Source organism: Thermothielavioides terrestris, chromosome 2 (genome assembly GCF_000226115.1).
Source record: "Thermothielavioides terrestris NRRL 8126 chromosome 2, complete sequence".
Classification (NCBI taxonomy): domain Eukaryota; kingdom Fungi; phylum Ascomycota; class Sordariomycetes; order Sordariales; family Chaetomiaceae; genus Thermothielavioides; species Thermothielavioides terrestris.
In genome coordinates this window covers 4,840,760-4,861,624 of record NC_016458.1, presented here as the reverse complement: position 1 = coordinate 4,861,624, position 20,865 = coordinate 4,840,760, and the positions used below count along the sequence as shown (strand labels likewise).

Sequence of the window (20,865 nt, the reverse complement as noted above, 5' to 3'; positions counted from 1 at the left end):
TGTTCAAGTATTCGGAGTGTGGCAGTTTCTGTTTCCCGCGGTCTCCCCAACGTGCTGAAACTGAGATTTGCTCTTCAATGCCATGGAGGTGACGTCCCAATCCCAGTGCATGTCCTCATATTCAACATTCCTCTTAGGCCTCCAGCTACATGTAGAGCCAGTTGCTGATGGAAACAACTCCTGGTCGTAACGATGCCTCTTGCTCCACTGAGATGTTTGCGAAGCAGGGGCCCCTGTACACTAAGAGCTCGCTCAGATAAGCGCGGGGAACCGCGATAAGCCCTCGGAGTGATTGCCTGCCCCCGCTAACCACCAACAGCTCCCTCCCTGGTAGCCGAACACGAACCGGTTAAAGAGACCAGGCTTCAACAGACCAGGCTTCAACGTCAGGTGAAGCTATGCAGCCATGGCTTCTGCCAACGTGCACCCGGCGTCCGAGCCAGCTCGATGGAAGTATCTCGACAGCGTCCGGACCCGGCCGGGGCCCTTCACCGATGCCAGCACCTTCAACGGCAGCGTGGTGGCCCGAGCCATGGAGACCATGAAGGTTCTGGTCATTGGAGCTGGAGGGCTCGGCTGCGAGATTCTCAAAAACCTGGCCTTGTCTGGCTTCAAAGACATCCACGTCATCGACATGGACACGATCGACATCTCGAACCTCAACCGCCAGTTCCTCTTCCGCCAGGAGGACGTCGGCAAGTCCAAGGCTGAGGTCGCTGCCCGGTTCGTCGAGAAACGCGTGAGGGGAGTCAGGATCACGCCGTACAACTGCAAGATCCAGGACTTCGATGAGGACTTCTACATGCAGTTCCAGCTCGTCATCTGCGGGCTCGACAGCATCGAGGCGCGCCGGTGGATCAACGCGACGCTGGTCGGCTTGGTCGACGAGAACATCGAGGACAGCTACAAGCCCCTCATCGACGGAGGCACCGAGGGCTTCAAGGGCCAAGCACGTGTCATCTTCCCTACCGTCACATCCTGCATCGAGTGCCAGCTCGACATGCACGCCCCCCGCGCCGCCGTCCCCCTGTGCACCCTCGCCAGCATCCCGCGACAGCCCGAACACTGCATCGAGTGGGCGCACGTCATCGCCTGGGACCAAGAAAAGCCCTTCCCGCAGCTCGACAAAGACGACCCCGAACACATCAACTGGCTCTACCAAAAAGCCCTCGACCGGGCGCGCGAGTTCAACATCCCCGGGGTGACCTACTCGCTCACGCAGGGCGTGGTCAAGAACATCATCCCGGCGATCGCCTCCACCAACAGCGTGATCGCCGCGGCCTGCTGCAACGAGGCGCTCAAGATCGCGTCCAACTGCGCGCCGTCGCTCGGCCTGCCCGACGCCAACTACATGATGTACTCGGGCAACGACGGCATCTACACGTACACGTTCCGGCACGAGCGCAAGGACGACTGCCCCGTGTGCGGCGGGCAGGCGCGCGACCTGCCGGCCGACGCCGCCTGGACGCTGCGCGAGCTGCTCGACTCGCTCGCCGCGCGGCCCGAGGCCCAGCTGCGCCAGCCGAGCGTGCGCACCGCCACCAAGACGCTGTACATGCAGCTGCCGCCCAGCCTGGAGGAGCAGACGCGGCCGAACCTGGACAAGACGCTGGCGGAGCTGGGGCTGGACCACGGGCAGGAGATCGTCGTGACGGATCCGGCGTTCGCCACCGTCATCTTCATGTTTAAGCTCAAGTTCAAATCACGATGAGAGGCGGGTTGGCCGTCCCCGCGCATCTCCGTCGCTAGCGTCAGTCAGCGACCAAAGCGATATATTACTGGACCGTGGAATAAGGGGATGAGAGGAGAGCTTCGAGGTGATCTCGTTCCCTCCTGGTCGGACGTCGGAGGGGCAACGCTCGGTCGGGGTGGAAGAAAGGGTTTAGAGCAGAGCAGGATATCTCTGCACCCTGAGTGCAGGCCTTTGCTTACACTGGCGCAAGGACGCAGCGTAGAGAAAAGAAATTCAGACAAACGGTGGCTATGTCAAGCAAGGATTATTTCCCGTCAAAATAAACGCCACAGAAATGTCTACATGAAGCTCGAAATGACCCAGTGGCCGGAGACCCCCCTTTTATGATAACCGCCGTGTACGCCGTTCCCATGTGATGCTGTATGACACATCGAAAAAATGCAACAAACCGCCATTGCCCGCCAGGCACCCTTTCTCTCTCCAGCCTATCTGACCATGTTCTGCACTTGCTTCTCAAGGTCACGCGCCTTCTTCTTCAGGTGGGCGACGGCCTCCATGAAGATGGCGTCGCTCTCCCACTGCCCGGTGCTCTCGACCAGGAAGATGAAATGGTCCTTTTTCCGGCCGAGCTTGACCTTGCCCTGGAATTCGGGATGCCGGAGGCACTCCCTGCTGACGGTGTCCCGCATGGGATCGACCACGACGGCCTTCAGCTCGCCCTCGTGGCCCTCGTACCCGCTGCCCTTCTGCGCCGCCTCCTTCTTGGTCACCTTCTCCAGCCCGATCACGCCCGGCGGGAAGCAGCGGGCGAACTTCTCGGCGTCGCGGCCCAGGATGGGCCGCTCGATCTTGATGATGGGCAGCAGGCGGTACGAGGCGGTGGCGACGGGCGAGAACTTGGCGTGGTCGGAGCCGACGCCCTTGTGCATGTGCATGGACAGGCTGATCTCCTGGCCCGGGCGCAGCTTGGCGATCAGGATGTCCGGGTTGACGGGCGCGATGGCGTCGGCGCCGGAGAAGTACTTCTCCTGCCGCCCGACGGGGCAGAACTCGATGTCGCGCGCGTACACGTGCGCGTGCTTGTACAGCTTGGTCGGGTCCGTCTCGCCCGGCGCCGCCGCTTCGTTGTACTCGCACTTGACCTCCAGCCGCAGCGACACCGTGTTGAAGTCGTAGTAGCTGTTGTTGATCTGCGACTCGTCCGCCGGCTTGCGCCACCACTTGAGGAACTTGTGCAGCCCTTCCTTGCCTCCGCGGAAGGGAATCAGGCCTAGCCTGTGACTGAGCACTTCGTCTTGGATGACCGACGTGTTGTTGTTGATGAAGACGGTCTCGATGGCGAGCGTCGGGATGTCGGCGATCATGATGCGGCGGAAGGCGTTGGCGATGGACGCGTCACATCCGATGAGGGAGAAGGAGGCTTCGAACGGGTCATTCTGGTGGAACTCGACACGAAAGTTGCGCTTGAAGGCCTCGATGTCCCAGGAGTGGTCCTCGCCGGGATAGGACAAGGGGAAGTCGGTGGATGTCACATTGGTGATAGTTTCTTCGTGGATCCCGACGGTCTGCGCGCGGCGCCGTGTTAGACAATACGTACTCGCAAGGAGATTTGCCAGAGTAAAGAGCAAGTACAAACATTTCGTCGCTCGAGCTCTTCTTGTGTTGGCGGTTTGTGAGGCATTGTGATGTGATGGATGGGGTTGGTGTCTCGCTCTGTTGCTCCCGCGCCAGGAAATTCTTTGACGCAATGCAGCTCTGGGACTGCTCATCCATCGGCAGAATTTTTCTTGGTCGCGGGGAATATCTGACCGCCTTTGGGACGCCCCACTCCACCTCACTCTTCAAGCAGGGTCCTGGTCTGTGCTTGCCCCAGAGAAACTCTTCTGTGATTTGCTAGGTGCTTGCATGGACACTACTTGACGGGCATCTACCTGAGTTGAATGGAAGGACAATTCAAACCGGCGAGGTTGGATGACTCCGGTTTGTCTTGTGTACCTTATCTGAGCAGCTTGTTGAGGTTGGGCTTCGATCACGTCTGTCTTACACAGTAGATCGCGGGCTGCAAGTCTTGTCGAGTGTTGGCGCAATCCGTAGGTACCTTAGGTATATTTTCTACGGAGCGGTTCCCAGGATGATGGCTCATCACGATCACGCGATCTTTGGACTGCTCCTGAACTGCCTTCCGCTGGTGCTTCGCTGCAAAGCTACCGAAAAGGCAGCTTCTTGTTGTGTTAAATGGAGCCGGCCAATAGGGCGTTGCGAGGTTGACGGCGAGGCCCGGGACTCGGATAAAACCCACCCGGAACCGCCCAATCGGACGCTTCAGTGGCCACAGAACTGCTGAGAGCTTGGCAGTGGCCACCACGGCTGCAGCTGTGACGAGCGCCGAAAACGTGTTTGTCGCTCCACACAGCCGAAGCCAGCCCAAAGCTCAGTGCGAGCCATTGACGCCGGAGAAGCGGCCGCAACCCGGGTCTCTCAACAACTCTCCACTCCGTCCACCCCCCTCCGCCTCCGTCCCTCGTCACTGACCCGAGTCCCGCCCGCAAGCCATGTCTACGACGCTGTACCGGCTCGCCGGCCGCAGCGCCAAGCGGCTCTGCACACGGACGTCGTCCGCGCTCACCACCGCCATCTCATCATCACATCCCGCCCGCGCCTTCTCCGCCTCGGCCCTCCGCCGCTACGCCGAGCCCGAGAACTACCAGGGTACACGCCTAATCCCGACCGGCCCCGACTTCGCGACTGCCGCCAGCCCCTACGACTTCCCGTCGCAGCGGCCCGACGGCGACGCCGGCGCCGACGCGAGAAAATCCCTCGAGGACTCGGTCGAGAACCGCAAGGTGCGCCACTACACGGTCAACTTCGGCCCGCAGCACCCGGCCGCGCACGGCGTGTTGCGCCTGATCCTGGAGCTCAATGGCGAGGAGATCGTCCGGGCGGACCCGCACGTCGGCCTGCTGCACCGCGGCACCGAGAAGCTGTGCGAGTACAAGACGTACCTGCAGGCGCTGCCCTACTTTGACCGGCTCGACTACGTCTCCATGATGACCAACGAGCAGTGCTTCTCGCTCGCCGTCGAGAAGCTGCTCAACATCGAGATCCCCGAGCGCGCCAAGTTCATCCGCACCATGTTCGGCGAGATCACCCGCATCCTCAACCACCTCATGTCCGTCCTCTCCCACGCCATGGACGTTGGCGCGCTGACGCCGTTCCTGTGGGGGTTCGAGGAGAGAGAAAAACTGATGGTGAGTGCACACACACGCACATACACATGCAGCACACAGACCGCAGCACGGGGTTCAGGAGCTCTCCAGAGGAGAGGGGGTAGGATCAGTGAAAAAAATCCATCGATTGAAAAGAGGAAAAGAATAATGCTGCAAAATTTGGGGGGAAAGGGAAATTCTAATGTCCATGTGCCCAGGAATTTTATGAGCGCGTCTCGGGCGCCCGTATGCACGCCGCCTATGTCCGGCCCGGCGGCGTCCACCAAGACATCCCCATCGGCCTGCTCGACGACATCTACCAATGGGCGACGCAGTTCGGCGACCGGATCGACGAGACGGAGGAGATGCTGACGGACAACCGCATCTGGATCAACCGGCTCAAGGGCGTGGGCGTCGTGTCGGCGGCGGACGCGCTGAACCTGTCGTTCACGGGCGTGATGCTGCGCGGGTCGGGCGTGCCGTGGGACATCCGCAAGAGCGCGCCGTACGACGCGTACGACCAGGTCGAGTTCGACGTGCCGGTCGGCGTCAACGGCGACTGCTACGACCGGTACCTGTGCCGCATGGAGGAGTTCCGCCAGTCGCTGCGCATCATCCACCAGTGCCTCAACAAGATGCCCGCCGGCCCCGTCCGCGTCGAGGACTACAAGATCTCGCCCCCGCCCCGCGCCGCCATGAAGGAGAACATGGAGGCCCTGATCCACCACTTCCTGCTCTATACCAAGGGCTACGCCGTGCCCCCCGGCGACACCTACACCGCCATCGAGGCCCCCAAGGGCGAGATGGGCGTGTACGTCGTCAGCGACGGCAGCGAGCGCCCCTACCGCGTGCACATCCGCGCCCCCGGCTTCGCCCACCTCGCCGGCTTCGACCATGTCTCGAAGGGCCATTTGCTGGCTGATGCTGTGGCCGTCATTGGCACCATGGATCTGGTGTTTGGTAAGTGTTCCCCCCTTCCCCCCTTTTTCGATTTCGGAACCACCCCGCCTTTCTGCCCTGAATGCAAGTGGTTGTTTGAGTGCTGACTTTTTTTTCCCTTTTTTTCCTCTTTTCTTCCCCGTAGGCGAGGTTGATCGGTAAAAGTCCAAAAAAAACGCGACTCGAGAAATGAAGCGAGCGCCGAGCATCAAGACTGAGAAATGATCGCGGAATGGGCACTTGATTCGAAGCGCGACGAGCGAAATCAGGCGCGGTGGGCAGCAAAAGCGGGAGCCGCGCGGTTCCAGTGTCGGTGTGGTCTTTGGTTGAGCCGTTTTCCTGGGCTACGGTCATAGATAGATAGAGTAGCCGACGCCCTTTGCATCTCGGAAAGAGAAAGCCCGGCCAAATTGGCGGTGGGCAAAGGGGATTGGGGGGCTGGTTGGTTTGATTTGTGGCCGGAGGTGAAGCAGAACGAAACGCTCGTTCTTCGTCCTGGTCGAATTGTCGTTTCGTTTGTATCTGCTTGTATCATAAGCCAGGGGGGAGGCGGCCAAGTCCGCAGAATGTTGCGATGGATGCATGCCGGAGCTCCTCCCTGTCTTCCTGCTGCCCTGTGGCCAACGAGACGTGTATATCCTACATCGTTGTACACTGACTGGCTCCTGTGTTTGCGTGACCGACGTCAGTATTCCCGCTCACGTTGTGGCTGTACAAGCAAAAGGGAGGCCGGGGACAGACGTACCGCTTGACGACACGCGTCAAGTCGAAGCCGAATGGCGCCGCTGCGGCAGGGGGCGCGGCGAGGACTCCTCGTTGTCGTCGCCGTTGCCCTTGTCCTGCTCACCCTGCTCAATTTGGTCGTCGCCCTCATCGTGGCCCTGGTCATCGCCCTTCTTGTCCTCCTCGCACTTCTCTGCTTCAACTTCGGCTTGAGCTCCAGCCGCGGCCTGGGTTTCGGCTTCGTCCTCCTTCTTGGCTGAGGCGGTGACGGCGTCGATGGTCCGCGGGTTCCGCAGCGCGCAGCCCTCCCAGCTCGGCATCTGGTTCTCGCCCTCGGGTCCGGCGCCGATGGGGAGGCCGCAGATGGGAATGTCCTCGGGCGGCAGGGTGGCCTTGGCATTGCCCTTGTTGTTGTTGTTGTCGCTGGTCTTGGCCTCTTGCGACTGAGCCTGAACCTGCGAGGGAGCAGGAAGACGATGGCGAACCGGGACCGGGACCGGGCCAGTTGGACCCCGGCTCTGGGGTCTGGGTGCCGGCGCCGGCACCGGCTGGTTCGTGTCGGGGTAGATGAAGCCGCCGCGCCGGTACGGGCCGAGACCCCGCTCGCGCGCGAGCATGTCTGCCTCACTAGCTCCGCGCGGCGTTTCCCAGCGGTATGCGCCCTCCGGGATGGTGTTGGTGTACGTCGCCGGGCTCGTGTAGGCCGGGTAAGCCGCGGTGAAGTAGTGCGGCTGATGGGGGGGCGGGTACCAGGTGTTCAGGGGGTATGTGGGCGCCGCGCCGAACTGGTGAGGGCCTCTGGGAGGGGGAGCGCCGTACGGTGTCGGGGCCTGCGAGGCAAGCACAACTTGGCCGCCGTGGGGCTGCTGGGGGTTGTAGACTTGGGGCTGCTGGGGAGTGTAGCCTTGGGCCTGCTGGGTGTTGTGCGCCGGCTGGTTCTGGAAGTGCGGCCGGCCGGCCCCTTTTTCAAAGCGACGATTGGGGTGGTTATTGTTGTTGTTGCGGTTGTTCCCCTGACCATGACCCCTAACACCCGCGCCTCGATTTCGAAACTGAAAAGCACCAAGCCCAGGGACGGGAGGCATGCTCACGAGGGGAGGGACTCTAGGAGGCCCGCCGATGGCGGTGAATTTGCCGAACACCTTCTCGATCTCGGCGATGTGTCGGGCGGTCTCTTCGTCGTGGCTGCGTCCTCCGTGTTTCTCTTGCGCCCGCCTGGTCTCAAGTTCTCGCCAATGGCGCAGATTTTCCGTATCGGCCGGGGTCAGCTCGTCGTCTCCGATCTGTGGTGCGAAAGGGGTAAAGGTGGTCGGGCAGCGGCATTTTCCAGACTCATGCAGAGCGCGGTGGTCCTCTCGCCACTCGGGGGCATAGAGGCTGGGAACCCGGACAGCAACGTGGCGCTCGCCAGAGGCCGTGACTTTCTCAGAGTAGATGGCTGGGATGCGGCCATTGCCAGCGACGGTGGTGGTAGCGGTCTGGTTGATGGCGTGCTGGGCGCCGGCCTTCGGCTGGCCGTTCTTGGAAGACTCGGCCGTGGTGACAGCCATAGGAGCAGAGCACTCTTTGTTTTCCTCGGTCGATGCAGAATGGGCATTGCCTGTGGCCATGGAGCTCTCCGAAGCATCAACAGTGCTGCTGGTTTCGCCAATGACGCGCGGAGTGGTCAAGATTCCCGGGAAAGTGACATCGCAGCTGCAGGCTCCGCGTTCGTGGAGCCAGCGGTGCTCCCACTCACGTATGAGCACCCAACGGGAGTGCAGTTCTCGCTCGCAGGCGGCACACATGGTCTCGGCGTAGAAGGGCTTGAGCGGCGCGAGCTCACAGACCGGAAAGTTGTGCCCGGCGGTCGTCATGGGACACAGCCGCAGCACCGCCAGGGAGCGGTGCGCGCACTGATAGAAGATGCGCTCCGTAAAGCACATCTTGCTTGCTTGCTGACAGCAGTGCGGTTGTTGGGAGTGCCTGTTACCGACCTTTGCCTTCGCCTGTGCCTGGGCTGGGTGATCTTTGCGTTCGCCTGTGCCTGGGCTGGGTGATCCTTGCCTTCGCCTTCGCCTGGGCTGGGTGGAAGTCAGTTGTGTGAGGAAGAAAGGAAGAGAGGGAGAGAGGAGGAGCGCAGAAAAAGAAGGATATTTATGTAGTTTGGGCACCCAGCGGCCGAGACGAGGGATGCTTCCCGAAATCAACCAGACCTATTCGACACTCGCATCATCCCATTGTCGCCCTCCTCTTCGAGATACGAATACCAGGGCGTAATAGCAACTGAGCGAGGATGGCGGACGGGGGTAGTGTTCGGGGGTAGTGTTTGAGCAGCAACATGAAGCTTCCCACATGCCCTTCAACCGCAGAACAACAACCACATCAAGAAGATCGAATACACTCGAATAACTACATTCAAATAGAGGTAGGCAGATGTAGACATAAGTTCATAAAACAGAACAATCAATGGCTACAGGGTGCTGGGGAAAAGGGCGGCAAAAAGGGGGGTACACAGAAATCAAAGCCTCTCCGTACTTTTGTTTGCATACTCTGTCACACCGACCGACGCACGTACCTGCTTCAGAGCACCAGAAGCGAGAACGTGCCCAGCTCTATATGCCTCCACCAAGAACCGTATTGTTTGGCCGAGTTCCGGGACCTGCCAGGCCTCAGCCGTGCTGTCTCACTCTCTGATACGACTGGTTGGCCACGCACGAGGACGGTGAGACGTCGCCAGTTGGCAGTTCCTGAGCAAGCAGAGTCGTATGAACGTGAAGCCACTCAGCAGTGTGCTTGTGGGCCATTCGTGTGGTGCTGTGGTGCGAGAAGGTGGGAGGGTGATACCGGCCTGGAGGCAGAGAGCATGGGTATATATTGGTGAAGAAGTATGTGTTGGAGGGATTCTTCGAGCGATCAGGCCAGGTTTCTCCTTCCCGGTCTTGATCACATGCAACCGCAGGTTGGGACCGGAGTAAAGGGAGTTTCTTTTATTTTTATCAGTAGCCGCCGCTGTCCTCACACGGCTGTGATCCCAACGGCGGAGAAGCCGATCATCACACACAACTTTGTGTGAGTCACAGCCTCAACGTCAGGCACTGTGTAGCCAAAGTCGGATGTCAGAGTCGGTATCGGAATGTGGGAGCTTTGCAATGGGTTGGGCACTGCTGTTTACTCTAGTGGCGGAGATCTGGCGGTTTGAAAGCAGAATCACGACTGGCGTTGCTCAGGAGGGCTCAGAATTTAGATCCGCCACCGCTGCAAGGGCCGCCAACTCAAGTGGAAAAAAGGAAAGACGAAAATTGGAAACTGGAAACCTTGAACAGTTGGCATTTTTGTTCGCCGTGGTCAGAACTGGCGGGCCCGTGACAACTCATCCCCTCCGATTCGGACGGGCCACGAGAGGCCGGGATGATAGCCTTTAGCGGAAATGAGCAAGGTTCCTTCTTCGGCGTATTCCGACTGATTTCCTCTGGGTGCCTTCCTAACAAACCCGGAGAAGGTAGGAAGAGGTGGTAATGGTACATCTGATGCAAACAAATCTGTACAACAGGAGGCGGCTGCGAGTAGGACAAGTCCACGCGGCACGGTGGAGCGCTTGGGAACGGGCAGGCCCGTCAAAAGACCTTGATCCCGTTTCCGGCGGCCTGGTTCATCAAAAAGGCCTTGAGAGGCCCCAGCGCGTTGACGGCGGCCAAGCCCACCGACCTCAGGGGCACCAGAGGGCCGCTGCCAACCGAGTAGAGCTTGTGGAGCTTGTCGCACACGCCAAGAAGCACATGGTTTGCGGCGTAGCGCTCCGCGACGTAGGGCTCGAGCGACATGGTGACGCCGATGTCTTTCCCGTGGCTGACGGCGTCTTCGATGGTCTTGACGAGGCTCTGCACGTCGCCCTGGCCTTGGTTCAGGCCCTGGCCGGCGAGCGGATGGATGGTGTGGGCGGCGTCGCCGACGAGAGCCACGCGCTCTGCGATGTAGGTATCTGCGTGCCGCAGCTTCAGGGGGAACGAGGCGACGGTGCCGTCCTGGACACCAATGACGGTCTGGGGGACCGCCCGCGAGTCGAAAGGGGTGTGTTCCAGTCTCCACGAATACTCCTCGGCCTGTCCCGACTCCTGCGTGTGCATGTACTGCAGGTCTGTCGGGCTCAGCCGAAAGGCAGCGTTCACCATGGCAACGAAGTCCCTGGCCGAGAGGCTCTTCAGGAGCGAGGCATTGCTGGGCGTCGTCGACCAGACAAGGGTGGAATAATTCCCCGGCAGCGGAAGCATGGCAACGGGCCCCGTCGGAAGGAATCTCTGATAGGCGATCTTGGTGCCCTCTCCGCCCCAGCCGTCCCCTTCCATCTCGAGGGTGGCAACAACGCCGTGACGGTTGTAGTCCCAGCCGCGGGCTTCGATGCCGGCGAAGGAGCGCACCGGGCTGTTTGCGCCGTCGGCACCGACGAGGAGCCGGGCAGAGAGCTGCTTGCCGCCAGCCAGGTGCACCACCGGCCACTCGCGCAAGTCCATCTCGTCCGTCTCCTCGCCGTAGGTTATCCTCTCGACCCTCGCGTTGTCGAACACGGACACGCCGCCCAGCTCCTCTAGCCGCTTCAGCAGGCCGGAGGTGAGGTTCAGGTTCTCATTCATGTAGGCGATCGTGGTCCCGGCGGGTGGCGCCGCACCGGGAGCCCAGTCGAACTCGATCCTCGCGCCGGTCACGCCATCCCACACCTGCATCTCGTGGTATGCCTGGACGCGGTCGCGCTCGAGGTGTCGCCAGGCGCCAATCTGGTCGAGAAAGAGCGCAGACGACGGGGTGAGCGAGCTGCATCGGTTGGAGAACCTGTCCGGGGGCAGCTTCCACGACCTGACCTTGGCCAGGTCCTGGGCTTCCACGAGAGCAACTCGGAGGTGCGCAGTGACGGGGTTCGCGCCTGGTAGGTCAGGGGAGGCCAATGGTCAGCAAGGTGGCCAGCCAAATACAGAGAAAGATACTGGCTACGTACGCAGCGCCGTCAGGAGACTGAGACCGGCGGGACCGCCGCCCACGCACACCACATCGTAGATGTCGGGCTGCGCGGCTGCGCTCGCGTAGGTGCGCCGCAGCTGCCTCTGGAAACGGAAACGCCGGGTGCAGCTGCGACAAATGTATGCAGCCCGGCTCCGGGTCCTGATTACAGCATCCATGGCTTCTTCCGTGCGCCGTGCTCTAATTTCTGTTGCCGACAGCGAGGTGGATGCTGGTGCTTTTCCTAACTTGCAGTCCAGGCTCCAAGCTCGGCATGGTCAATTTCGGCGTCATTAACATCATGGTCCCATTTACTCGAGCGTATCCAACCCTAACCCTCTATGACGACGATGCGAGGGTCCGAGGCGTGTAAGTCCCAGACAACGAACACCCTTGGCTTGGCTTGCAGATACCGAAGGAGTGCTGCACGGCATGCAAGCCTTGCGTCTACCTAGGATTTGAGCGAATCACGGAACCGCTGGACTGCCCGCAGTTTGGTGCATAACTGGTGTCCCGCGCGGCGTTGAAGGTGGTTGCTTGACGAATCCTCCTCAGCTCGGCACTGCCCCCCCCTGCAGCGATTTCGAAGCGTTTCACCATTGCCTATCTTGCCCGGGACTGCCGGCGGCCTTTTCACTGGCCGAAAAGCAGACCTCGACTATCTTCTAATGCACTACGAAAGATCACCAGCCTAGTGAGTCTGGGACCTTGTCAATACGGCCCAGGCGAGACCCAATCTGTGTCAAGTACCTCCGTAACTGCCCGAGACCCAGCTCCGAAGCAATCAACTCGGTCGCTACTGAATCAAAGCTGCTTGAATAAATAGCGGCACCGGACATCATCTTTGAAGGCTGTAATGTCACTTCTCCGCCGGTCTACCTACCTCGGTTAGTCCAATTACATACAGCCTGAAACGAGAAGAGGAAAAGAAAAAGAGAAAAAGGTAGCCAGCTCTTACACCCCACTACAAAAGCTGAAGAGAAATTCAGTAACAAGATGCCGTCCTGTAAGCCCACCCCACCCCCATCTCCCATCCGCCTCTACCATCCAACTCAACTGAACCAACCCGATGGCCAGTCCTCACCACTACCGCCCAAATGACCCACACCTCCCGCCTCCCAGCCGGCACCACGCGGGCCCAGGCGCTGGCCATGCTCTCCGACCACGCCTTCTTCCTCTCGTGCGACCCGCACCTGGACAAGTTCGAGCCCATCCCGCCGTCCGCGCTCGCCCAGCTCAGCCCGCCGCCTTCGGTCCCGGACGAGGTCAAGGCCCAGCTGCGGCGCTCCGGCGACGACGAACCCGGACCCGATCGATCGGTCCAGACCCGGGATGAGGATGAGCATCAGCCGGACGGGCCGACGCCGACGCCGACATGCTACCGCGTCACCGACATCGTGCACGCCGTGCCCGCCGGCCTGTGGGACACCAGCGTGGTCAGCACGTACGAGTTCAGCGACCTGCGCGACGGCGTGTTTGTGCGCGTGCGCAGCCCGCTGTCGGTCGTCATGGACACGTTCTGGCGGGTCAGGCAAGTCGGGGGTTGCCGGGATGGGAATGGAGAGGGTACTGATGGTGGTGGTGTTGGTGGTGGTGGTGAAGGTGAAGGTGAAGGGGCAGGCCAGGAACTGGCGCTGGAGCTGGTGGAGGACGTGACGATACAGTGCTCGCGGCTGCTGATGGGGCTGGTCAAGGGCCAATGCGAGAACGGTTGGGGAAAGATCCACGGGAAGATGCTGGCGCGGTTGGAGGAGGAGGTGAAACAGGCGAAGCAGGCGAAGCAGGCGAAGCAGGCGAAGCAGGCGAAGCAGGGGATGCAGGGCTGATGATGATGGTGGTGTTGAGGAACGAGGTTCAGCGGATCTTGGCTCGGACAGAGGCGTAGATTGGGACGGCGAGGGGTTTCCTCGGGCTATGGGGCTGGAGGATGGAAATTTTGACCCTGAATCAGCGTCAACTAGGCGTTGACTTGTGCTCGCTGCAACGGCCGTCCCGATACATGGGACGGATTTTGGTCATTTGTCCACGACAGAACAGTGGTTGCAGGCGACGATATCGACCAAATTCTGGCGTTGCGAGAAGCCTGCAGCACCACCTGAAAGCTCGACACGCACCTGGAATGACCGGGAGGTTGGGAGATGAAAATGGATGCAAAATTCAGATTTGATATGCGCAGAGAGTCAAAGTCACAGAGTTGCACACAATAAAATCAAGTCATCCAACAGATAAAACATGTATTCAATTGTAGATATTCTGATCTTTGTGCCGTGTGCTTGATGCTTGTCTCGGCCCAACTTGTTTCAGAAGAGTGGAAGTTCAGCGAAATCACGGCCCTGGCACAATCGCGGCAGCTGCCGAATCCCACGTGTGTTACGATGATTATGATTGGCCATTTCACCCCCTCTTCCCCCCCCCCCCCCCCCCCCCTGCATGCGCTAGCGATGCTTCATCCGTCTAAACGTGGGCCCCTGGGCACAGCAGGCTCACCACCACAGCCTGAGCATCGCGGCTCGACACTAAGTTTGTCGCTATACTTTCAGTGCGTTGCTCAACGGCGAATACCATCAATGTGCATTGTCGAATGCACACCTGACCTTCTTATTGTGCCTGCCATTCAAATTCAGCGCTGTTAGTAGCAACCGCACTAGGGTTCGGAGCGCGGGATTGGCCGCCTTCGACAACGAGCACAGCGCAGGACCCGCGTCGACATCATTTGCCCCGTGCCTTTCAGAGCCCTTGAGGGCTTTTTCCAGTGCCCTTGAGCTTGGGTGAGTTTTTCAAGAATTACTGATTTTGCAACTCCCAAATTCCTCATCGTCGATCGTCACTCCACCATCACGCCTCTCAAGACAAGCATCAGTGAGCTAACTCGAATGGAGAAGCGTGAGGACAACAACCGCCGCGAGGCCGAGTGGAACCCTCGTCGGCCCGAGGAGCGCAACCGTCGCCCTCAAAGCGCCCAGTTCCACCGCTTCGGCCCTCCCCTTGGCCCGCCCCGGACTTTTCCGCTCCCGCCACTCCGTCCTCACCCGTTTTTGGTTGGCCATCCGCTGCTGGACCTAGACACGCTCCATCGCGTCTATGTCTGGCTGGTCCAGACAGCGGATCCGGAGGAGTGGTGAGTTACTGCTCGAAGTGATCTTCGCGGGCACTGATCGATTCCATGCTTCCTCGCCTCTTCATGGCTTCATGCCTTCCCCCCCCCCCCCCCCCCCCCCCCCCTCCGCTCATATCTTAGCGCAACCGTGGAGCTAATCAAGACGCAGCGAGCCGGCCACAGTTGAAGAGGCGGCCCGTCGAGCCAGAGCGAAGCAGGACGAAGAGGAGCTAGAGATCCAAGAGGCGCTCGAGCCCGAGTTTCGGCAGCTCGAGTTCGCCCCCCAAGGCCGACGCCAGTCTTACTCGGCGGACCAGGAGCCCGCCCCGAGTCTCGGCCGCGCTTCGTCCGGCACGTTGCCGGCGCAGACTGGAGCCGGGAACGGAACGGTGCGAGACCGCACCGACCCGCCCCCTTCCCACAACTAGCCCAGTCGCTCGACGACTGGGATTCGCCGATCGCCATGGCCAGCAACAGCTTGCAAGTCCGGAACCCGGACTTCTCCAGTACTAAACAGAAGGCGATCGAAGATGCGAAAAAGATGCAGGCCCTTGTCGAAGAAGAGTGTAACAAGGCTGGAAAGGAAGTTCCCCCTTACCAGCTGCAGGAGTTGATTGGCAAAGGGAACTACGGCCGCGTCTACAAGGCCACCGACCTCAAATCGAAATCCGTTGTCGCCGTCAAAATCATCAACATCGAAGAAGGCGACACGCTGAACCCCAAACTTGCCGACACGTACAGCGAGTTCATGAAAGAGTTCTCCACTCTCAAGATGCTCAGCGAGAGCGGGGCCAAGAACATCAACCTCACCCTTGACGTGCTCCCGGTCGGCCAGGCCATGTGGATGGCCACCGAGTACTGCGCCGGGGGAAGCGTCGCGACGCTGATGCGGCCCACCGGGGGGCTGCAAGAGAAATGGATCATCCCCATCGTGCGCGAGGTGGCCGAGGCCATCTACTGGGTCCACAAGCAAGGCATCATCCACCGCGACATCAAGTGTGCCAACGTCCTCGTCACCGAAGCGGGCGCCGTCCAGCTGTGCGACTTTGGCGTGGCCGGCATCATCGAGTCCAAGCTGGACAAGCGCACCACCTTTATCGGCACGCTCAACTGGATGGCCCCGGAACTGTTCGACCCCGTCCCTTCCTACAGCACGCCCGTCGACATCTGGGCCTTTGGCTCTCTGGTCTACGAGATCGCCTCCGGCATGCCTCCGCTCGCCGGCTTCGGCATGGCCGAGCTCGGCCAGTACCTCAAGCACCACACCCCGCGCCTGGAGGGCGATTCCTACTCGGACCAGATCAAGGATCTCGTGGCCTTCTGTCTCGTCGAGGATCCGACGAAGCGGCCAACCATCCAGGAGATCCAACGGCATCCGTACATCTTCAACACGAGCGAGGCGTATCCCACGTCCTCTCTCGCCAACCTCGTCAAGGCGTACAAGCTCTGGGAGGCGCAGGGCGGCATGAGAAGGTCTCTATTTACCCCGGTCGGCGCGCAGGGGCCGGTCGAATATCCCTCCACGGCGGCCGACGGCGACGAGTGGAACTTCAGCACGACCGCCGACTTCGACCGGCAGGTCATGAACGCGGATGCCCAAGCCGTTTACGACGTCTACGGATCCAAGGTCGACTTTGATTTTAACGAACAGACCTCCCGTCCTGCGAAGCCCAAGCAGCGACGGCGTCTCCCTCCCCAGCTTCAGCCGGTAAAGGCGCCGCTTGAGAAGGTATTCGACCCCAATACGATCTCGAACTACGAGGAAAACTCCCGCGCGTACTACGGCAAAGCACCACCGCCGCCCATGTCGACTACGTCGGATCTTCCTCTCCGAGACGACTCGCTGCACTCGACCCTTCGCGAGTCGCTCATCGACTTGGACGCGTCCCTCCACGACGGAGGCGAGCTCTCTCAGTTCGTCGACATGGAGACCATCAGGGCGGGCATGCGGGTACCGAGCGACTCGGAGCTCGACGAGGTCACCGACTTTAACAAGCCGCCCCTGAGCGATCCGGCCGACTTGAATCCCAACAGGCGCACGCAGGACTGGAAGTTCCCCACCATGGTTCCGCCAGCATCGGCCAACCCCGAGATGTCGCGGTTTCCCTTCAACGAGGAGCGGTCCGAGTTCAACACGCGACCTCCCCTCATCCACCATCCGACGGACTCGATGGGCTTTCTCGCAGAGCCCTACGACATCGTGCCGCCGGCCCCGTCGCAAGACAATCGTGCTTCCGTCGGAAGCCTCATCGATCTGGATGAAGGTCTCGTCATGCCAGAACTCACTCGGCCTTCCACGGCCAACTCGGACGTCGCCTCGATGGCGGGATCGGACATGGGCGGCGCGAACCCGTTCGACCTGGAGCGCCATGCCTCCCTATATCAGCCGCAACAACTTGGGATCCGCGAGCCGTCCATCTACATTTCGGACGACAGCGACTTTGCCCGCTTGGACAAGGGTGCCGGCGGCGCGGAAGACGCCGCCCCGCCCGCGGCCCCGGATTTTGTCGGGCCCAGCAACGGCCCCAGCGGCTCGCGGTCTACCACCCACTCGCGCTCCACCAGCTACGACGAAGACAGCTACTCGGTGAACGACTACGACTCCGAGTACCTGACCATGGGCGGCATCCTGTCCACGCCGATGAGCATCACCGAACGGCGCAGCCGGGCGCGGAACCGGGCGCGGTCGCAATCGGGGGCGAGCGCCAGCAGCGCACAGCTACAGCAGATGCAGCATCCGAGGATCGCGGCGATGAACGGGGCCGGTGGCGGCGGCGGCGGCGGCGGCGGCATGGAGAGTGCGGACGCGACGATCGGAGGTGTCCCGGCGCCGCCGTCAGCCAAGGTCATGCTGGGCGCGGCCGGCCGCGAGCAGGTGCGCGAGGAGGTGATGCGCCTGCTGGCGAGCTTCTCAGAGCAGCTCGGCGCGGCGAATGCCTACGTCTCGGCGTTGCCGGTGAGGACGGCACGGAGGGGCAGCGAGGCGTATGCGGCTTGAGATGGAACATAGATGGCGTTGCGGGGGGCAGGAAGTCGGACGGGGATTTGCGTCTTTACGCTTTGCGGTCGCGTTTCTTTGCGGAATCACCTGGCGTTTCTTTTCTCATTCATGTAGAGTATAACGGAGGGGACATGGCACATGGCATATGGCATGGCGGGCGTCAGGTTGGGATGATGGGGAGGCATCGGGTATCTCGATGGCCAGTGAACCCGAGTGCTTTGCAAAGAAATGAAATTTATCCTTGAGTTCCCAATAGTCTGGTAGTTCTGGCGTGGTCTAATATGGTCGGTTGTGACAAGAGCCGTGAGTGTTGTTGATGGTTGGGCAATGAGTCGCCAGTTTTCGACCGAGGCTCCATAAAAAATTCTCCGTGACTCAACTGAAGCAACTTACACCCGAACCTCGCATCTCACCACCTTCAACTCCCTGGACTCCGAAGGCTGGATAAAAGCACACGGTCTCACGTCACTCAGATAACTCTATCATCAGCACTCAGTCAAATTGGCGGGCACTTCGTTGCTCCGTGTTTCGGCGCGCTGGTCCGCCGCATTCAGTCGCTCCGCCCATCACGGGCGTCCCGATATTGCGGCACGCCAGTTTACACCACGCCAACCATCCCGGCTCACACATAGCAGCGCACTCGTGATGGAGACTCGGATCCTCAAAGTGCCGCTCGCCGGCAAGGACGACGCCGTGCTCGGCCGCTGGGCGACTGCGCCCGACGGCACACCGGACCTCAACACCTGGGAGGTGCCCTCCCCACCACCGCCGCCGTCCGCCGACCCCCTGGCGCCGCTGCGCGAAGCCGCCCACCTCCTGCGCACCACTCCGGTGCCAGTGGCCTTTCCCACCGAGACGGTCTACGGCCTCGGCGCCGATGCCACGCGCTCCGACGCCGTCAGGGGCATCTTCGCCGCCAAGGGCCGCCCGGCCGACAACCCGCTGATCGTGCACATCAGTGACCTGTCGATGCTGCGACGCCTGCTCACACCATCACCGCCGCAGCAGCAACAAGAACACCAACCAGCGCCGCAACCCGTATCATCTCCATCATCCCCATCACCCCAATCCCACTCCCAACCGCTATTCACCGCCGACGACCCAATCCCCGCCATCTACCACCCGCTAATCACCCGCTTCTGGCCGGGCCCGCTAACCATCCTCCTACCCCGCCCGACCCCATCCCCACTAGCGCCGGAAGTGACCGCATCGCAGCCGACCTTCGGCGCGCGACTGCCGGCCTCGGCGCTGGCGCGCACGCTGATCGCGCTGGCGGGCGCCCCCCTGGCGGCGCCGTCGGCCAACGCGTCGACGCGGCCGAGCCCGACGGCGGCGCGGCACGTGCGCGACGACCTGCGCGGGCGCGTCGCGCTGGTGCTGGACGGCGGCGCCTGCGCCGTCGGCGTCGAGTCCACCGTCGTCGACGGCCTGTGTGTCCCGCCCGCCGTGCTGCGGCCGGGTGGTGTTGGGATTGAGGAGTTGCGGAGCTGTCCCGGGTGGGAGGGCGTTGTCAAGGCTTATGAGGATCGCGAGCACGCGGTGGTGGATGGGGCGGCGGCGGCGCCGAGGGCGCCCGGGATGAAGTATAAGCATTATAGTCCGCGGGCGAGGGTGGTGTTGTTTGAGGCTGGGGGACGGGGTCGGAAGGGGGTGGTTGGGCCCGCGGATGATGCTGGTGAGTTGGGGAAGACGGTGGGGGTGATTAGAACGGGCGGTTGGGATGTTGCGGGGGGGTTGAGGTGTGCTGGGTTGCGGGAGGTAGCGGCGGATGGGGAGGGAGATCCGGGGTTTGTGGTGAGGGAGGGGGCGCTGCTCGGTGCGGACGGGACGGAGATGGGTTGTCGGCTACTGGATGTCGATCTGGGCGAGGATGTGAGGGCGGTGGCGCACGGCCTGTTTGCGGCGCTGCGAGAGCTGGACAGCCTGGGCGCCGATGTCATCTTCGTGGAAGGAGTCAGCGACGGCGACGACATTGCCGCGGCGGTCATGAACAGGCTGAGAAAGGCGGCATCGGAAATCAGGGCTTAGAGATTTGGAGCGCTTGCATAGACAGACACTTTTGCATTATTAGACGTCTCCCAGGAGACACCTGAATTTTGACCAGCACCGTTTCTTCCAGTTGCCCCGATGATACTGTGGTAAACTATGCCCAAGCATTTTACCAGGAGAGACTCTAAATTTCATGTCATAATTTGCACCCTTCAGCCCGTAACTACCTGCAATTGCTCTCCTCCCTCCTACAACCCCTGCCGCAGCCAGTCGGTCAGCTTCGCCTTGCCTAGTTGCGCCAGGTTGTTGACGCCCTGCTCGCTGAACGGGTCGATCCGGCCGAGGTTGACGTCCTGCGACGGCGCCTTGCTGCACCGCTGCACGATGATGGTCGGGTCGGTCTCGAGCACGACGCCGTCGTCGCAGATCTCGTCGATGGCCAGCGACACCAGGTCGTAGTTTTCGATGATGGTGCGCTTGTCGACCGACTGCTTGAACAGCAGGTGCAGGCTGTCGCGCAGGGCCAGCAGCACGTTGTACAGCAGGATCTCGTTGTCTTCCAGGCTGCCGACCACGTACAGCGCCACGTCCGACTCCATCTTGTACAACACGATGCGGTTGTCGAAGAGTAGGATGTCGCCCGTCTGCTTGGCCGTCTTCTGGAGCAGCGCCTTCTCGAAGCGTGTCTGCGCCGTCTTGTCCGGGTAGGGGTTCTGCGATGAGCTTGCGGGGGGTGCTGTTGCTGCTGCTGCCCCGGGTCAGTGTGTGTGTGTGCTTCCCGAAAGGGGGGGAGGAGCCCAGAGTCTCGTACCGGCGGCGCCTGGTTGGGCTGCGTGGTGCGGCGGGGTGTAGTACTTGGTAAATATCCGCGACCCGTCTTCAATGGAGAGGATTACTGCGACCATGTTAACTCTGCACTTGGCGGTGGTATGCCGAGAGGTAAAGGCAGCGCAGTGGTGAGGGCGACGGAGCATACAGATAGCGTTGACGCTATACAGCGACATTCCCGGCGACATCTTGGTCGGCTGCGTTCCGTTTCCGGTCTATAGCCACGGTCGTCTAACCCTTCGAAACTACAGTCGCTGATTTGGGGCTGAGGCGGGCGCAATTGCAACTGGGTATCGTTGGACTCTGCAGTTGTCTCGTCTTGTTCGGGCGCCGCTGTTCCACCGTGTCTGTACAGAATACGGAATACCTCCACCACAGTTGTTGTGGGGTGCTTGAACCGGCCACTGTGATGTGGCTT

At 61.1% G+C, this 20,865-nt stretch overlaps 9 protein-coding genes across 9 annotated transcripts; 5 read left to right on the top strand and 4 right to left on the bottom strand.

Moving 5' to 3' along the window:
* The first annotated feature begins 302 nt into the window (after positions 1 to 302).
* THITE_2114057 (uncharacterized protein) lies at positions 303 to 1,945 on the top strand. Its single transcript, XM_003652447.1, has one exon. The coding sequence runs from the start codon at positions 407 to 409 to the stop codon at positions 1,709 to 1,711; it is 1,305 nt and encodes a 434-aa protein (XP_003652495.1). The 5' UTR covers positions 303 to 406; the 3' UTR covers positions 1,712 to 1,945.
* On the bottom strand, positions 1,945 to 3,455 carry THITE_2114056 (uncharacterized protein). The gene is made up of 2 exons (XM_003652446.1): positions 3,330 to 3,455; positions 1,945 to 3,258 (listed from the first exon to the last, which is right to left on the bottom strand). Exons 1-2 carry the CDS (start codon positions 3,372 to 3,374, stop codon positions 2,179 to 2,181), a joined length of 1,125 nt encoding a protein of 374 aa, XP_003652494.1. The 5' UTR covers positions 3,375 to 3,455; the 3' UTR covers positions 1,945 to 2,178.
* A 580-nt stretch (positions 3,456 to 4,035) lies between these two features.
* On the top strand, positions 4,036 to 5,976 carry THITE_2114055 (uncharacterized protein). Its single transcript, XM_003652445.1, has 2 exons — positions 4,036 to 4,941; positions 5,118 to 5,976. The coding sequence occupies exons 1-2, from the start codon at positions 4,246 to 4,248 to the stop codon at positions 5,943 to 5,945; spliced, it is 1,524 nt and encodes a 507-aa protein (XP_003652493.1). The 5' UTR covers positions 4,036 to 4,245; the 3' UTR covers positions 5,946 to 5,976.
* A 623-nt stretch (positions 5,977 to 6,599) lies between these two features.
* THITE_2087624 (uncharacterized protein) lies at positions 6,600 to 8,486 on the bottom strand (the record flags this gene model as incomplete). The annotated part of the gene is made up of 1 exon (XM_003652444.1): positions 6,600 to 8,486. The coding sequence occupies one exon, from the start codon at positions 8,484 to 8,486 to the stop codon at positions 6,600 to 6,602; it is 1,887 nt and encodes a 628-aa protein (XP_003652492.1).
* A 1,575-nt stretch (positions 8,487 to 10,061) lies between these two features.
* Positions 10,062 to 11,782, bottom strand: THITE_2114052 (uncharacterized protein). The gene is made up of 2 exons (XM_003652443.1): positions 11,531 to 11,782; positions 10,062 to 11,458 (listed from the first exon to the last, which is right to left on the bottom strand). The coding sequence occupies exons 1-2, from the start codon at positions 11,709 to 11,711 to the stop codon at positions 10,158 to 10,160; spliced, it is 1,482 nt and encodes a 493-aa protein (XP_003652491.1). The 5' UTR covers positions 11,712 to 11,782; the 3' UTR covers positions 10,062 to 10,157.
* Positions 11,783 to 12,502: 720 nt separating this feature from the next.
* Positions 12,503 to 13,550, top strand: THITE_2114048 (uncharacterized protein). The gene has a single exon (XM_003652442.1). It carries the CDS (start codon positions 12,630 to 12,632, stop codon positions 13,356 to 13,358), a length of 729 nt encoding a protein of 242 aa, XP_003652490.1. The 5' UTR covers positions 12,503 to 12,629; the 3' UTR covers positions 13,359 to 13,550.
* A 1,238-nt stretch (positions 13,551 to 14,788) lies between these two features.
* THITE_2114047 (uncharacterized protein) lies at positions 14,789 to 17,987 on the top strand. Its single transcript, XM_003652441.1, has one exon. It carries the CDS (start codon positions 15,093 to 15,095, stop codon positions 17,625 to 17,627), a length of 2,535 nt encoding a protein of 844 aa, XP_003652489.1. The 5' UTR covers positions 14,789 to 15,092; the 3' UTR covers positions 17,628 to 17,987.
* Positions 17,988 to 18,275: 288 nt separating this feature from the next.
* On the top strand, positions 18,276 to 19,658 carry THITE_2044835 (uncharacterized protein; the record flags this gene model as incomplete). Its single annotated transcript, XM_003652440.1, has 1 exon — positions 18,276 to 19,658. One exon carries the CDS (start codon positions 18,276 to 18,278, stop codon positions 19,656 to 19,658), a length of 1,383 nt encoding a protein of 460 aa, XP_003652488.1.
* A 104-nt stretch (positions 19,659 to 19,762) lies between these two features.
* Positions 19,763 to 20,848, bottom strand: THITE_2114044 (uncharacterized protein). The gene is made up of 3 exons (XM_003652439.1): positions 20,596 to 20,848; positions 20,431 to 20,514; positions 19,763 to 20,367 (listed from the first exon to the last, which is right to left on the bottom strand). Exons 1-3 carry the CDS (start codon positions 20,633 to 20,635, stop codon positions 19,868 to 19,870), a joined length of 624 nt encoding a protein of 207 aa, XP_003652487.1. The 5' UTR covers positions 20,636 to 20,848; the 3' UTR covers positions 19,763 to 19,867.
* Between the last annotated feature and the right edge of the window lie 17 nt (positions 20,849 to 20,865).